The sequence below is a fragment of the Antedon bifida genome, chromosome 7 (assembly GCF_963402885.1).
Source record: "Antedon bifida chromosome 7, ecAntBifi1.1, whole genome shotgun sequence".
Classification (NCBI taxonomy): Eukaryota; Metazoa; Echinodermata; class Crinoidea; order Comatulida; family Antedonidae; genus Antedon; species Antedon bifida.
The window spans coordinates 1,104,892-1,121,715 of record NC_136232.1 but is presented as its reverse complement, the minus strand read 5'-3'; the positions used below and the strand labels follow the sequence as shown (position 1 = coordinate 1,121,715).

The window sequence follows — 16,824 nt, the reverse complement described above, 5'->3', positions numbered from 1 at the left end:
CATATCTTCCAGTGTCTTTTCCATGCCTTCCTATGTCCTTTTCGATGCCTTCACATGTCCTTTTCCATATCTTCCAGTGTCTTTTCCATGCCTTCCTGTGTCCTTTTCCATGCCTTCACATGTCCTTTTCCATGTCTTCCAGTGTCTTTTCCATGCCTTCCTGTGTCCTTTTCCATGCCTTCCCGTGTCCTTTTCCATGCCTTCCTGTGTCCTTTTCCATGCCTTCTAGTGTCTTTTTCCATTCCTTCCGTGTCCTTTTCAATGCTTTCCAGCACCTTTTCACATGCATTAGACATTGCTTTAAACATTCTGAAAGTGACTATAATTTGCAAAACATGCAAGTATGTCAACAAGCGATGTTTTAGTCACCCTAAACCGACTGATGGCTTAAGGGTTGTAACAGTTTGCAATGAAGTATTATTGAATTCAATTTTTGCATATCGATTGTTCCAATTCTGTCCAAATTAATCAGGATATTCATTTTGCTGGTTAAAAAAAAGATATAAATAGCAAAAAATTGCATTGCTAGCTGTTAAATGTGTTTTCTTTTGTTTGTTGTACTGAAAAATGTGTGGATTATCTCAATTTAACAGTGCACTAACATTCTTTTATTAACTTAAATTAGGTTGAGAAGGAGACTATATTTTCTTCATTTAAAAATGTGTACATTTATTGCAGAAATATCTGTATGTATCGGTTCATAAATAATATTTAATTCTTTTATATTAATATTTGATTGATGTATAGCCTTAACAAATTAAATTATGTTTTTTATACAAAAGGATACAAAATCAGAGAAACTCTAAATGAATTTTTAAAATGTTTCTCAAATAACCTTCAAAGGCATTTGGTTTGTGAACACTGAAAAGCAACAATTCAAATTGTAAAAACGTGGTAAAAAAATTTAAATAAGTTACGAAAATGAAAAACAAAATGAGAGAAATGTAGTGTTCTGCATGACACATCGACAGAAGCCAATCATCTTGGTGCTAATATTACGCAATTTAAGTGCGAATCACGTAATAAAAATCTGTCTTCATCAAGTTTTACCAATGAATTTACATTTATAGAGATTTTTATCTTGTAATAGTTTAATACGGTAAAGGTCAAAAAGTAAAATATATTTTATTACAAATTTTATTAAGATTAATTTTTTTTTTTTTTATATCAAATATTTAGTTACACTTTACAGTCAACCATTCAAGATTTTCTTATTAAAATTATTTCCAAAGTAACTGTCATAGCTTAATTTATACAGTACTTCTCTAGAAATTGGGAACTTTGAGATTGGACAAAAAGCTTTTTTTTTTCCTTTTTTTTTTGGGAAAGTAATAACATTTCTTAGGACTTGGCACAAATAGTTTTGCATGATCTATATTACAGCTTTGTTGTAGAGCTTTTCTTTTTTTCTATTTTGTCATAAAATTTTAATGTCATGTATATATTATGTAATTTTGCAATATTTACATTTTTATTTTATTCAAACATAAATGCATGCTATATGTACGTTGGGTTGGGTGTTTTTTTTGCTTTTTGTTTATATTTGTTCATACTATTTTTATACTTGGGTGGTTTGCTTTTAGTTTTAATGTTGTGATTTACGCAATTGATTTTAAAAATGATTCTATGAGGGTTTCTGAAAAGTTTATAGCTCTTATAATTGAATGTTATACTGAAAAAAAAATGATTTCAAAATGTTAGTTATAAATAATTCTGTAAATGAAACAATTTGTTTCTTTCAATATAATTTTGATTATATTTCAAAGTTTAATTTACAACATATAATCCAGGCTATTTTCAAGTGGTTCCCAATTTTGTATTTCATCAAATTAACAAATTTGTAAACCTGGTTTCATATTTTAATTCTAGTTAAAGGTGTTGCTTTGTATCAAGTTCATAAGATTTACACAGTCAACAGTTTGGAACTAAACCATTAATTTATTCTCTTACTTTGTACGTAACATAAATACATACATATGTACCTTAAAGAATATATTAAAAGCTTTGCATATTAGGTAAAGATGGTAAAACATCTCTAGAACTAGCACACTAGCAGTAAATTATATACAATTTTGAAGTAAAAAGGTTCCATTAAGATAAGGTGCCATGTAAAAAGCAAATTGTTCATATTATGTTTTTGTTTTGTTAAGTGATGTGAAAGAAATAATGAATGTGCATGCAGGTATTACAGAGAATAACGGCTGCTTTTAAGCCTCAACTCGGCCAATTACTACCGTAGAACTACGTAATGCATCATGGACTCATAAATGTTTAGCGACTCTTTACACTAACCAAACCACAACGTATCAGGTAGTGAGGCAGAATGCTACAATTCACATTTGACCATTACAAATAAATTATACTGATGAGTCTTTACAGTCACACAATGCTTTAAGTACTGGAGAACTGGATGATATTAATATCTATAATAAAATTGGAAAATGTCATTTTGAACTATCAAATGGCTTGAAAGCATTTTTTTAACAGTTTTTGAGAACAGCATATGCTAATATCGCTATTATTTTACTGTACGTTAAAAACAAATAACTTATATCATGTTTTGGAGTTGATATTTAATAAATATTGTTCCATGATCAGTGAAAATCATGCCCACTTACACGCTTAATCTATCTATCAATAATTGCATTGTTGCAGTGATACGATGGCAATATTTTAGGGTCCACTTTGTAACCACAAGAGGATCCACGGAAATGGTTTGCAAAAAGCACAGACAGTGTGTCTTGCCACTAGGTAGGTTTATATAAAAATAAAAAGATTCTAGATTATATGAATTATAGATCAAAAAGTATATTATAAAATAAAATATCTATACATCTATAACTTACCCATACTTCAGGACTATAACATCGGAAATCATCCATAATTTCGAGAAGCAATTAAATATATCCAATACGAAGTAGTTTTATTTTAAAAGATAAATATAAAATCCAAGTTTTCCTTCTTTATCTCTCCTTCTATCTCACACATTCTCCTTCCCTCTCTTTCCCCCTATCTTCCCACCTTTATTATCAAGCTATCAATAATGTGTGGTAACAACATTCTGTAAAATGATCAACAAACTCTTGGTGGCAGTCTTCACATATGTATATTAATTTTCTTCTTCCTTGCATGAAAGCTAATTACAAGCTTAACCCAGGGGGGTTATTTCAACGGTAATACACCACTTAAACACAAGTGCAATGGGAAACCGATGAGTTTGGCAATTGTTTAATAGTGTTAGTACAACCGGATCATAATATAATATACACTAAAGCAACGTACTAATAAAAAGTGTCAACAACACACAAGGCTATATTAATTTATTATCTTTAAGCCAATAACTCTTCAATCAATTTGTATGTTCAATATTATTTAAAAGGTTTTGGTTTCAAATTAATTATACAATTATAAATCATTCACCTCTTAAACTAAACAAAAAGAACTCAAAGAAAAGAAAGTGCAAACAACATCTTAAAAGAAACTATAGGAGAAGTTAAAGAATTCATCTTGAGCCTGTCCTTTCAAATGTTAATGTGCTTTACTGATGCTTCATATCCAAGTTGATGGTAAGGTATTTCTTATAATTGTTGTGAAAGAAAATATTATTAATCAAATCAAATTATAATTTGTCAATGTATCCAGTATGCTGCCACCTATAGGTAAGATTCTATGGATATTGATTTACATACCTTATATTTTATAGTTGACCTTGGTGGAGTTTATGATCCATGTTTTACTAATGAGATGTAGTTTGGAAATAAACCAAAGTGTCCCAGGGGTTAAAGGTGTAATTAGTTTAAACTGCTAAAATATAAATTTTAATTTTATCTTTATTTTATCGTTATTACCTCCGCCAGAATGGCGAGCGGTTATGTGTTTGTCTCTGGCTAAATATGGTAGTGATATGCCCAAATATGGTAGTTATATGAAATCATCATGTCCATGGGCACATCACATTTTTTTTTGTCACATAAAGTTTGATAGTGTAGAAATAGACCTTAATAAATCTAATATTTTGTTGGTGTTTTGTATTAATAACACAAAACAGAGTATTATTTAGAGTATTATCACACTTGAAACTTTCCCTAATTTAGGTTGAATGTCATCCTCTACAGGATCGCCATGGGTAACGTGTCACTTCAATCTATTGTATGGTTTAAAAGCCATTTATATTCAATATTTAGAGAACATAGACACATGGTCATTGCCTCATTCCATTACTTTCTTGAAAATGATTAATAGCATTATGAACTAAACTAAGAAATCAATGAAAACGAAAAGTCTTGAGGGAAAACATAGTAGTAATCTGACATTACAATCATAGCTTCTTAATCGGATCTACTCCAGTTAGTCATACAAGCTAATCCAATAAATGGCTAAACAAGCAACTTAATGCCCGTCAATACTAATATATGAACATGCAAACTAGTTAAATGTAAATTTTCAGTCTTCAAAACTGTCATATACTAGGTGTGTTTATTAAACTAATGTGAAGAAAAGAAACGAGATAATAATTTCAAAAATTATCTGGTAGTAGAACAAGTCTTCTTTTACAAAGGTGGAACACTTGGGAGGAGGCTATGTCCATCTCTAGCATGTGCACTTTAAGTGAAGTTTTCAAGTAGGGTCTGATCTTTGAGTAGATGTAGACCAAATGCCTCTAAATGATGTAACAAAGGTGGAATACTTGGGAGGGAGGATATGTCCATAAGTGGCATGATAGAATGGAGGTGTAATGAACGCATCTGTCTGGCTAATTGTGCACTTCAAAGAACCCAGTACATCTTTCAGAAAGATTAGGGTCTGGTCATTCAGTAGATGTCGACCGAATGCCTCTAAATGATGTAACAAAGGTGAATACTTGAGAGGAGGGGTGTGTCCAACAGTGGACTGATAGATCAGCCAATTATACTATAGTAGGCATTGGTGGATTATACTAAAAACAAAACAATGTGGGAATTGCAGTTGATTGTAAATTCATGTTTCATCAGTGCGGTAGATTTTCAGACAGCTTCTCAAAATCAACTCCTCATCAATCTTTAAGCATAACTTGTTCTACTTCTTACTTACTTCAATGGATAGTGCTATCAAGCTTTTAGGCATGCGCTTTATCAAGTACACTTGCTATTATCAATTATTGTAGAAAAATTGTTATTTTTTGATGAACCACACTTGTATTAATAAAATCATTAAAAAGAAATTTGTATTCAAACTTTCAGGACAATTGATCCATGTAAGTGTAGGTTGTAATCAATTAAATAGGCTAGTACGAGAACTCACCACTGCTTGTATACTACTATAAGCTGGAATATTTTTATAAAACAGAACATTATCCCTTTTCAACCAATCGACCAACCCCCTTTACAACCCAGCATACATGCTTACTAAATTTCGAACCTCATAATATTAAAACGTAATTTAGTAACCAAAAGAAGTACGCTTGTATCGTAACCAAGGTATTATTTTCTGATATTGTGTATTAGCTGAATTAACAGTATTATTCAGCCAAATATATTTCATACTGTTTAAGAAGTTTGCTTTGATTTCAACAGCATATAGTATGGACAATACCTCAATCAGTGTTAGAGTTAAAAGGAAACCCCCTTAAGGTTTTACTAAAGTTAGCTCAACTGTGTTTACTGAATGGCTCATTGATTTTATTTGTATTTGAGTAAATTATGAATAGACTTACTGTAGCCAAACAAAACATCTTTAAAAATCACTTTTTGTGAACGTCAAGAATTAGGCCATTGATAAAATTACTGAAGCCATAAACATTAAAGGCGTCAACTAATTTAGCGCTCTGACAAGCTGGGAGATTAGCTTTTATTTTGACGTTTTTATAATTATTTCAAAGAACCATATATTTCAAAGAATCATATAAAGATACTTCATAGAATTCATTTAATGTGAGTAAGTCACAGATGCTCTCACAATGTTGATTGGTTTGTACGCTTGTCTGCATTTTGCTTTAATGGTTTATAGTGTTTGGTGTTAATTTGCATAGTACAAAGACATTTTGATTTAAATATAAAGAGTTATAACAACTTAAATTGTAAATAAATATAAATAAATACTGAATACATGATGAAAAGTCAAATAATTATAATTACTAGAGGAAGATGCTACTACGGCGAATATGGAAGTGTAATACAGTACAAGCAAATCTACTTTAAGTTTAAGCATGTGGGTTTGTAAGAACCTAGTGCCGAAATTGAGAGACTGTGATGGAAAACCATTCATTTTGTTGACATTCTACTAAGAGATAAATATGGAACAATATGGTTAATATCGAATGTTATCAAATCTACATTTCTTGGAATATCGAAAATAGCTAAGGTGGTATGTTATATGTTAGTACCTGTAGTAGTATGAAATACTGGTTAGTTATTTCTACAAAAGTGTTTGCATTGTGTACGCCTATCTCAGAATTGTATATAGATATATAAAGTCTCATTTTAACACATTTCTTTCTGAAATAGCTGTTATTTTCTGTGGTATATATCCTCCTTTATTTTTATGTATGTTAAATAGTGAATTTTGTACAACTTTGCACTGTACTACTGTGACTTGGAATTGATATGGTATACTACCCTTTGATATTTCACACCTATACACCAGTCTAAAAAAACAAACAATTCATTGTCTAACAAACAATGACCTACCTTGTGAAAACTGTAAATCACGTTCCTTACAAAGTTTTAAAGTCGACCCAATGAGCAAAAGACAACCAGTTTAAATGAAGACTGTTCAATATATAAAACCTTTACACAGATATAACTTAAAATTCCTAACGACTTAAAAAACTGGAGTGCCCCGAAGCTAAAACAGAAATCAATGGCAATGAAATCTGTCAGAATACTTAAACCAACTATATCACATCATGTGTACACATCGGCCAGAGTGCGGCTCGTTCTTGCGTGAAACAATCAAAGGAATATTACTTGTGCTGAATACAACTGACAGGAGAATTCAGCGAGCAATATGCTACCACGATTTCATGGCCGGGTGCTTGGCAACCATGAGATGCGAATTTTCCTACTATTGTAGTGAGGTCACTTGAAAATTGAGTTGAATTCGACAGCAGGTCGAAAATAGATTTTGATGGATAAATGATGAAATAATGCCCGAACCAACATCATTAACCTATTGAGTTGTGTCATACATCTTTCAAGATGTCATGATGACGGATATAATCCTAACTGCTAGGCGGAGGTCTTGTTGGGCTAAATAGTCGGTAAAGCAACCATTTTAAGATGATGAGTTACATGTGCTGAAACATTCCATTTTTATAATAGTAGTATGTAAGTTAGTAGCAATTAAGTTACAATTTGTGTGGTAAAGTGATAATTAGTTCATACCAAATTATGACAATTCAGTTAAACCTAATGACAGAGGCCCAGATCAACTCATGCTTGTTGTACGGGGTCGTGCACATTAAAAAAATACAAACATAATTTAAAATATTTAAATTGTGTACAAGTTTATGTTTAAACGATTGTAGAGTTGTGGGAGAATGAATGTAAAGCAGTAAGATTGTTCCATTCAAGTGCACCTTTAAATTCAAACAATACTATGTTTTTTTATAGTCTTTATGTAAAGGCAGAGAAACTTGCAGGGAATACCGTTCACATATAGCAAATTAACAAAAGGGAGGGACGGAGAAGTAGGGATGAATATTGTATACAAAATAAAATAATAATAAGCAGTAATCTTACCTTGCACTTTTCTTCTTTTTGTTCTATATTCTCAAAAGGTAGTTCATTTGCCAAGTCCAACTCCAAATCCTTCTGAATTTCCGCAACTTTTGTTTCTAAAGATTCCAGTTGAGTTTCAAACTGTTTCACATCTTCGTCCTCCGGTTTTTCATCCCACTGTTCATCAAACGTGAAAGACGTATGCACGGCTTCTACGGACTCCTCGATGATTACGTCCTCCGTGATTGGCCGTTTGTACTGTTGAAACTGAGATTCAACTTCTAACCATCGTCGGTTTATGGTTACCATGGCAGGCTCTATGATTGGCTTTGCTCCCTGCATCCCAAGGTGGTTACCCTGTGAATTTAGCCTTTCAAGCTCTCGTCGCCTCTTTTCCATCTCATCTTCTAATGCCTACAAATAATAAATTGTAAATATTTAAGTCTCTGTTGGGGAAAGTTGTTCAACTCTTACAGATTATATCAACTGAATATGAATATTAAAATACTTTTATTTAACTGCAGTAACTACAATTTAACCTGTTTGTACAATTCATCAGCAAGGTTGTTAGAGGGAATCATACACACATAAAACTTTGTATAATAATTTTGACATCCTTAATTACAATTCAGTATAGAAAACAAATATTAGCAATGTTCTTAAACAGTAATAACTTTAAAAATAGCATAAAATACCATTTATATATATTATTTTAGCATATCTTAGTTTATAATTTCTAGACAGTAGGAAATAGTAACATCATTTGTTAAAATTCTGCATATACCTTCACATTTAACATTCTGGCTTTGTTAAACCATGGTTAAACTAATATTCAGTTTCAAATTACCAAATATATAAGAATCTGCATTTAATACAAAATTATTTTATTAACGTTGAGGTTGTGCCACAACAAATTAACTTTTAATGCACACTCATTCTCAAATTTCAAACAAAAAGTGACTGGTTAAGATGAGTTTACATACATTATTCACTGAGAAGAAAATGAAAATAGATAGGTGCCATAAAAAAAGCGAGAACAATATGAAAAACATCAATAGCACAACAAATAAATTGTGAATTTGGGAAAATATATATTGTGCATCTAAAATAATGTAATAAACAGCTGAAATATAATCAAATCCCATAATGCATCACTGGTGGAGCATGGTAATGGGTATATTTTACCCATAATGCACTATATTCCATTAAAACAATAGAATTATCTAAATGAATCCATTATCCATCCATTTACTACATTGTGTACTAAAAACAGGGCCTTTTTGCCTACAAAATAATCTAATCAAAATATATGTTGACAAATAGTTTTATTGAAGTGGTTAAGGAAATTAATTCAGCATACGCTAGGCCTGTCAACACGATCTAATCTATACCCAGTTAAATGCATCAATCACCGCCCCTTTTTTCAATTATGCTGCTTTATTTATCTTGCCTCCCTGCCCAGCTAGGCCATATGTTTTGCTAGGTAACAACTGCCTTATGATGTCACAGACGATTACTATAGATAAATGAATATTAACAGCAGTTCTTGGTGTTAGGCATCTTAAGTATGTCATCTTTAATAGGTAAGCGGTTTCATTAAATAGGTGAAGATGTATTAAGAGACGAAATAACATGGGTTGGTTATCAAATTATTGTTGATAACAGCATGGACTCATTGGTATAGGAGCTTCATTAATCAGTGCAACATTATTATTTTTCCATATGATAGATCAATTCATTAGACATTAAAAACAATATTGTTATATAGTATTGCAGTGCCTAAAGGATGTTGGTCTATTTATTACTCTTTTTTAAGCTAATTTTGTGTACAAATTATTGTTGATAACAGCACAGACTCCTCTTTATATAGGTATAGGCCGGAGCTTCATTTATCGGTGCAACATTTTTTCAAATGATAAATCAATTCATTAGATTTAAAAACAATATTGTTATATTGCAGTGCCTAAGCACAGCATCAATTGGAAACCAGGGATGTTGCTATATTTTTTTTTAAGCTAATTTTGTGTACAGCATAAAGGTATTCTAGAGGGCACTAAATAAAAGCAGTCGTGCATGAAACTTCAACCTTAGCTGTTCAGGCAAAAGGAGACCTAGGCAGTATACATTGTTTAAATTTCGTTATTGTTTCTGTTTCCACAGAGTAGTTGTTAGCCAATCCACATCTTCCTTTTGATTTAATTAAAAAGTGTATCAAGTTTACGTAAAGGAATACAACATCATAATTAACGTAAGCTTAACGTACTAAGTGGTTAGTGGTCAAGAACCCTTGACGGTCAATTGATACACTGCTTCGTAAATAGATCTTCTACCACGTATTTAACTTGACACAATATTCGGATGCTACTCGGTTAATAACATTTTGAGAATTCTTTCATGAGCATCATTAAGTCTTGTTATAGTGTGAACAATAATGAACAACGATAAATCGATACATAAAACAACAAAATTAGAAAAGTTTTATTCTAGAACTATAGGATAACCATTTATGCTGTCTATTATAAAAATAATAATTTTAAAAATCAAATGACGTCAATAAGAACAATATTATTGCTCTTACTAATCATGACGACATTTGATTGGACAATAATATTTTCATCAAAGGCAGCATAATGGTTATCTTACAGTTTTCCATGTTATTCAGTAGAAACACACTATAGTATGTAATCAAGCTTTTCCATTTATCTATCTACTCCCCTCTGCTACGCAATAAAGTAAATGAGGCTGAAAGCGATACAAGTGTATGAAAAGTGGTAATCAAATTGTAGGAGAGTACATATTTACATTGTAACCAAATTAAATCTGGTTTGTTAATTAAAACAAACCTTGTTTTGACAACATAATATTAAAACATTAATTAAACATGCATTGGCATGAAAGAATGTTTGTGATTAAAATAAATAACAATCTCTTTGGAAAATTTAAAATTGGTTATTGCAAAGGAATTCAACACATACCATATTTAATTTGAATGAAAGATAACATAAAATAAGAGGATAAATTCAAGCTTACTTTTCTCATCTACCTCGTTAATCAAATTTACAGTACAGATAGCTGTAATCAATTTGTGTTTTATTAGTGTATGAATCACAGTGGAAGGGTTCAAAATGCAAATGCGAAAACTGATGGATTTATAGTTACGAGTCTTGATGTTGGCGATAAAAAATATGATGCAATTGCAAGGTGATGTATTCAGTATGTGTGTAGAGATATCAATTTCTAATTAATTGGAGTTTCTTCTGTGAAAAAGTCACTGGGAAGGGGTTAAAATACAAAGACACAAGTTGGTAATGAGAGATGATGTATGTGTAGAAACATACCGTGAAACCATGAAAAGAAGTCCATCTTGGAAAAAAGCCAACCCCATCATACCCCCCACCCCCCTCCCCCATCACTCTTTAGTTTGCAAAGTATTCTTGAAAATAGGCTGAACTCGAAATATGATTGTTTTTATCATATATCAATATATTAATGGCCTTACAAACCTTAATTATCTGAACAATCAAGCCTCATATATTTAAGAAATATTTTCATGACATGTCACATGGTTACACACATCGAGTAAGAGACATGCATAGCCACAAGGAGCGCCGTGAAAAGATTTCATGCGATTCCACTTGCCAGAGTCAGATCATGTGAAAAGACAGATAATTCTTTTTATGGTTTCACTCACACCATGGACCTATAATTTATAGGTCCATACCCACACTATTGAAAAAAAAATTCATACCGTATGATGTTCCTTGATACAGGCGTTAATCCACAGAATAAGAAACGCGGAACAAAACAGTAAAAGATACGCTAAAATGATCATCATTATCGGCGGCAGCATTCTTCACAGAGAAAACTTGCAAAAGCGTATATATATATCTTGCATACACAGAAAAACGAATACCGTTTTGAATAATGTATGTTCATTTATGTAAACAAAAGCTTGATTCTACATTGGTTGTAACGTATATTCTTTTATATGTGACGAATGTGTCATTCTTTGTGATTTCATTTTCAATTTGTGTCGTTTAGTGAAATCAATCAAAAATAATAGTTGTTTGTGTTTGATTAAAATTTGAAATATACTTTGATTTCAGAGTCTTTTTATGACATTACAAGGACACTACATTTTTTTAGAAAGAAATATTGCGTAGAAAAATGTAATTCTATTCTTGAATATAATGAAATATAAATAGATACCGGTAAGAGATATTAAATATTCATGTCAAGTACTATGAATATTCATAAACATTTAATCTTTTCACAAAGTATAATACTTAGTATTCTGATAAAACGTTTTAAAAACAGGTACGGTATTGAACATGTAGATCTCAGGTGAAAAGAATGCTTTTATGATGTAAAACGAAGCTCGTAGCTAATACCAGATTTTTCTTAATAGTCATTTATGGGCCAGACAAAAAAAATGACAGAACAAGTTAATGGAATTCTGCTTTTGGCGGCGAATTATAGATTTCCCTAAACGGTTCAATTTGGTCGTTAAGGAAAGTTCGGTATGAGTATGCAGCGGCTGTCTGCACGCATTAGGTGTGATTTTAGAACGATAAAGGTAAATTCACAGCGGACAAAGTCAATTGCTAACCAAAGAATTAAAGTCAGCGATTAAAACGAGCACCGATAATATTTGCATACAACAACAAGTTAACTGTTTATCATTGGTCGATCACAATTTTTCAAATCAAATCAGCTACAGCTTGTCCACAAACAATCTAAAAATATTTTGAATAATTCCAATTTGCATAGGTAATCCCAAGACAAGAGTACTCAATGAATTGCTTTTTCAAACCGTTGTACCAGCATAATGAAAATAATTAGATTAAACAATAATGCATTCCCGCAGCAAACATTACAACATATTTTTGTAATATTAAGATTTATCTCCAATGTTTAACGAGAAAAAATATCTCTGTTTGGCCACTTCTTGATTGCGAGTTTTGGCAGCCCAAAGAAAGTCAAATCCAGCTCTTTTGTTTGACAGACATCAAACAATTTCAAATATATCTTGTTGTAGCTGACTATAAAGTAATGTTCTAAAAGAATTATTATGATCCGATCGTCAATCCAAAAAGCCTTTATATACTACAAATATCGAAGTCGCTTATTTTCCAAAAATAAATCGAAAAAGAAATCCCGATTAATAATAATCCAAGATAATTCAAATTTTATGAAGTTCTGGAACAGTTTTTGACACGCTGAATAACTTCCTGATTAACAAATGAAAACAATTGGAAGTTAATAAGCGACATGACATCACTTCCTGTTCACATGAACGAATGCACGTTTTCTTTAAGAAGATGAAGTCTTCGAATCACCAGAACAAATGAAATGCAAAGTAAAGGTTCACTTTTCCTGTTTGTAATCACCGGATTTCAAGCGTTAATTTCCAATCCTGCGATAGCAAAAACTGATTACTTTCATTTCACGGTGTCATTACAAAAGGTTGATAATTATCCCAGATTTGTAACATAACACTTTTGTGAGTAAACTTTGGAGGTATAATATCAAAGTAACCTAGACTAGCCATCAATAACTCAACACTTAATTAAAAAATCTCCAACAAATAAATCAAACAGTTGAAAGTGTTTATGTGACTGGAAAAACTGAAAACAATCAATTAAACATAGGATGAGTGAAGAGTCTTATACAACATCTTGATTCTGAATAATATACATCTACCATATCATCATCTTATATCTTTCAATCATCCATTCTACTTTTCTCTTCATGTGGTCCCACTATTCCAGGCTCTACCGTCCTCCTCAGTCGCTATGACGTCATCATCGTTTAGTACAATCTCCGTAGAGATGAACTAAGCTCAGCTGTTCACTAAGACAAGCAGATTATATTATTCGAAGATAATTCTCCTCAATGATAGGTCATTGGGATCTAATAGGATAAATTTCACAAATAACTTTACTGCTTTACTTTTGCTTTTAGATAAAACAGTCATGCTAAAAATGTTAAGTCTCTGGCTTTGTAAAGCATTCCAAACTTGTGGGCTAACTCGGCCGACATACAGGGCTGATTAAGGACACCAAGCCCTGGAGCTAATGAGTAACGGCAACTGCTGGGCGAGATTAAAAACATCTCTTTTACTATCTATAATGCTGTTACTTCATATAGTAAAGATAATAAATACAACTTTTTCTTTAACATATCTGAAACTACTCAACTGCCAAACAAAGTTATATCATTTTTGTTATTTAAATTATCAAATAACTTTACTAATTTGTGTATATATCCAATATTAATTAAAGTAATTTGGACTAATTATTATATTATTTCCTGTATGTTCATATGTTTAATAAAATAATATATTAAAGTCATGTGTTTCAGAAATAAAATAAACTAAAGTTGAGATTGTTTAGATATTCCGATTGTTATGCTGGAGTAACATTGAGACAGTCTCAACCATACTTTAATTCCTTCAGGAAACACATGGTATACCATAAACAGTGTAATTTAAACTTTTTGATTTTAATATATTGTATTAATATAAATGTTTTATAATTTATAATACTTTGTATTCATGAATTAAAATGTTGGTTTGAGATAAACTAGGGTAAAGTTCACTATACCTATAAAACTTTTTAGTATAAATTAAGTGCACAGTGTAACAGTTTGTTGTTTTAGAGTCACTTCCTATACCAGTACGTCACATTATAGTAGGTATATTTTTATGTTGTTGAAACTTGACGCAGCTGTAATGTATCATGGAAAATAGTAATCTGTATCTGACAACAAAACAATCTACTAAATGAGTAAAAACCTGAGATTGTCAAAGATAGATTCTGATCTTTAAAATGTTCTGTGAAAATCCATTAACAAAATGTATGATTGTCTTTTACACTTTTTATAAATTAAGAGTATAATTGAACATGAAATATTATGATTATTATAAAATGAAATGTACACTATAATAATAATAAATTAGGTAGTAAGATCATTTTTTAGTTTTAAAGGAATTAACTATGATTCCCAATCTTAAATTTCCTATCATTGCTTCAAAAATACCTTGAATCAGAAATTGTCAGAAATTAACACTGTACATAAATGTAATTAGTGGAATAGTATGTGAATACCTCTCGGCAGCAGATATGGCTGTTATCTTATCATAAATGAAGAAAATCTACTAAAATATTATAGTGTACTAATAATTTACCATCTGCCTTTATACAGGTAATCTACCAAAAACAGTTGCTGTATGAACCAATAGAGCGAGAAGTACCAAGATTTGTAAAGTGCACATGAGGGAATTGTGTGCACTGGAGTTTAAATGGTTCATAGTTTTTATATGAGTATACTTTTACTACAAACAGAACAAATTTTATTCTGAGTCAGTTTATCATACGGAAACCTGTGCTGCTACTTAATATGTTATGATTTCGTTTTTTTATAATAATTAATAGAGAAAGTGTCAGAGGATGATGTAGACACAATATGAAAAGACTTAATTAAAAGAAACCTTAGGTGTCTGGACAGGCTGGAACAATACCATGGTGTAAAGTTGAAATGAACTAAACAAATGATAAAAGTCAAACTTTTGCTAAAATAGAAAACAATATTTAACTGATTATGAATATGATGATGGTGATAATGTTGAAATCAAAATGTTCTCCTATTTGAAAAACTGTTTATAATATAAGTACCCATTAAACCACTAATTCATGTTGAACTAACAATAATTAAACACATAACTAGTTATTCTGCAGGGGATGATTTTCGACGCATCAATGGGTATGACACTATCTAAATGAGGTCAATAATCAAAAATGTGTGTAAAAATAGAAATATATCTGTTTTTAATTTGATAATTACATTTTACTCTTAATTCACAAAAAAAAGATAATGTTTCTTACCTTCAGTTTGCTCTCATCATCTTTAACTGTGTCTAAATCTGTTTCTATAGTAACAAGCCATTGATCAAAATCATTTGAATCTTTTTGATACTGGTACCATTGCGGTACCACCAGCTTCATCATCCGTTTCTTCTCTTCCGCATCCTCTTTCACTGTAATCCATCGTCCTCGTAGTTTATTCAATTTGATAGCAATCTGCGAGGCTTGACGCGGTTCCTTGATTTTCGTCTCATCTATGATTTGCTCGCCACGGTTGATCAGGTCTTGAATGTCTGGCTCAAGGCTTGCGATTGTCTCGTCCGTTTCCTATAAAAAATGTAAAAACACCGGTAGTAAACAATTATTTTTGTTATCACTTTTTTTTAAATGCTACAGTTGTTTTTTTTATTTTTTATGATTAAAAGTAAAAGATACTAATAAAGAGAAACAGCAAAAATGAAAGACATGATAACAATGAAACCTATGTAAGATAATGTGATATTATTAATGATAGAAACGCCTATAAACAATGAACAATTCATTTCAACAATATTAAAACTCACCAATATTGAATTTTCAAGGTCATGTTCAAAATCCTCATGTTTTAAGTTTCCATCGACTAATCGATTATCAAAAAGGTTAATAGCAAATAGAGTCTGATCCAAGATCTCGTTGAACTCTTTTACATAACTCATGTCACTTTCCGATACATGACTGCGAAGGTTCTGAGAATTCTCTAATTCTTCCGACTCCATTTTCTTAAAAAAATCATCAACGGAGGTACTACACTCAACTGTTGCTGTATTTAACATTTCAACATATTCAATGATAATCTGGTGTTCATTATCATTTTCTTCTGGAGGCATAGAATTCTCGAGGTTACTTTTAACTAGAATATCCACTGGTGATTCTCTACCAATATAATTGTCTTCCACATCAAGTCCATTCTCTGGTCTTTGATGATTATGAACATCATCTGCGGATGATGAGGTAAGCTCTTTGATTTCTTTGTCGTCAACAACCATCTTATTTCCAATAACAATGCTTTCACTCGCTGTTAAATCTTCGTAATCATCACGTAAGGTTTCCGAGACATTGTTTGATGTGACTAATTGAGATTTTTGAATGCCCTCAACCTCCATTATGATTGGATCATTAAGTTCAGACATAGTTTGCACTTCTTCTTGCTTTAACCTTTCAGTCTTTTCTTCTTCCAACTCAATAACTAGTTGTTTCTGCAACGTAATTTGTTCCTGGAAAAA

General features: G+C 31.3%; 1 protein-coding gene across 7 annotated transcripts in view; it reads right to left on the bottom strand.

Annotated features, from left to right (window-relative positions):
* LOC144847921 (dystrophin-like) overlaps positions 1-16,824 on the bottom strand; it is a 210,941-nt gene that overhangs the window by 89,249 nt on the left and 104,868 nt on the right. For all 7 annotated transcript variants that reach the window (XM_078704507.1, XM_078704509.1, XM_078704508.1 and 4 more), the window contains exons 33-35: positions 16,126-16,815; positions 15,584-15,889; positions 7,719-8,111 (exon numbers count right to left, since the gene is read on the bottom strand). In XM_078704507.1, the coding sequence (XP_078560633.1) occupies positions 7,719-8,111; positions 15,584-15,889; positions 16,126-16,815 (1,389 nt within the window). The remainder of the gene's footprint in view (positions 1-7,718; positions 8,112-15,583; positions 15,890-16,125; positions 16,816-16,824) is intronic.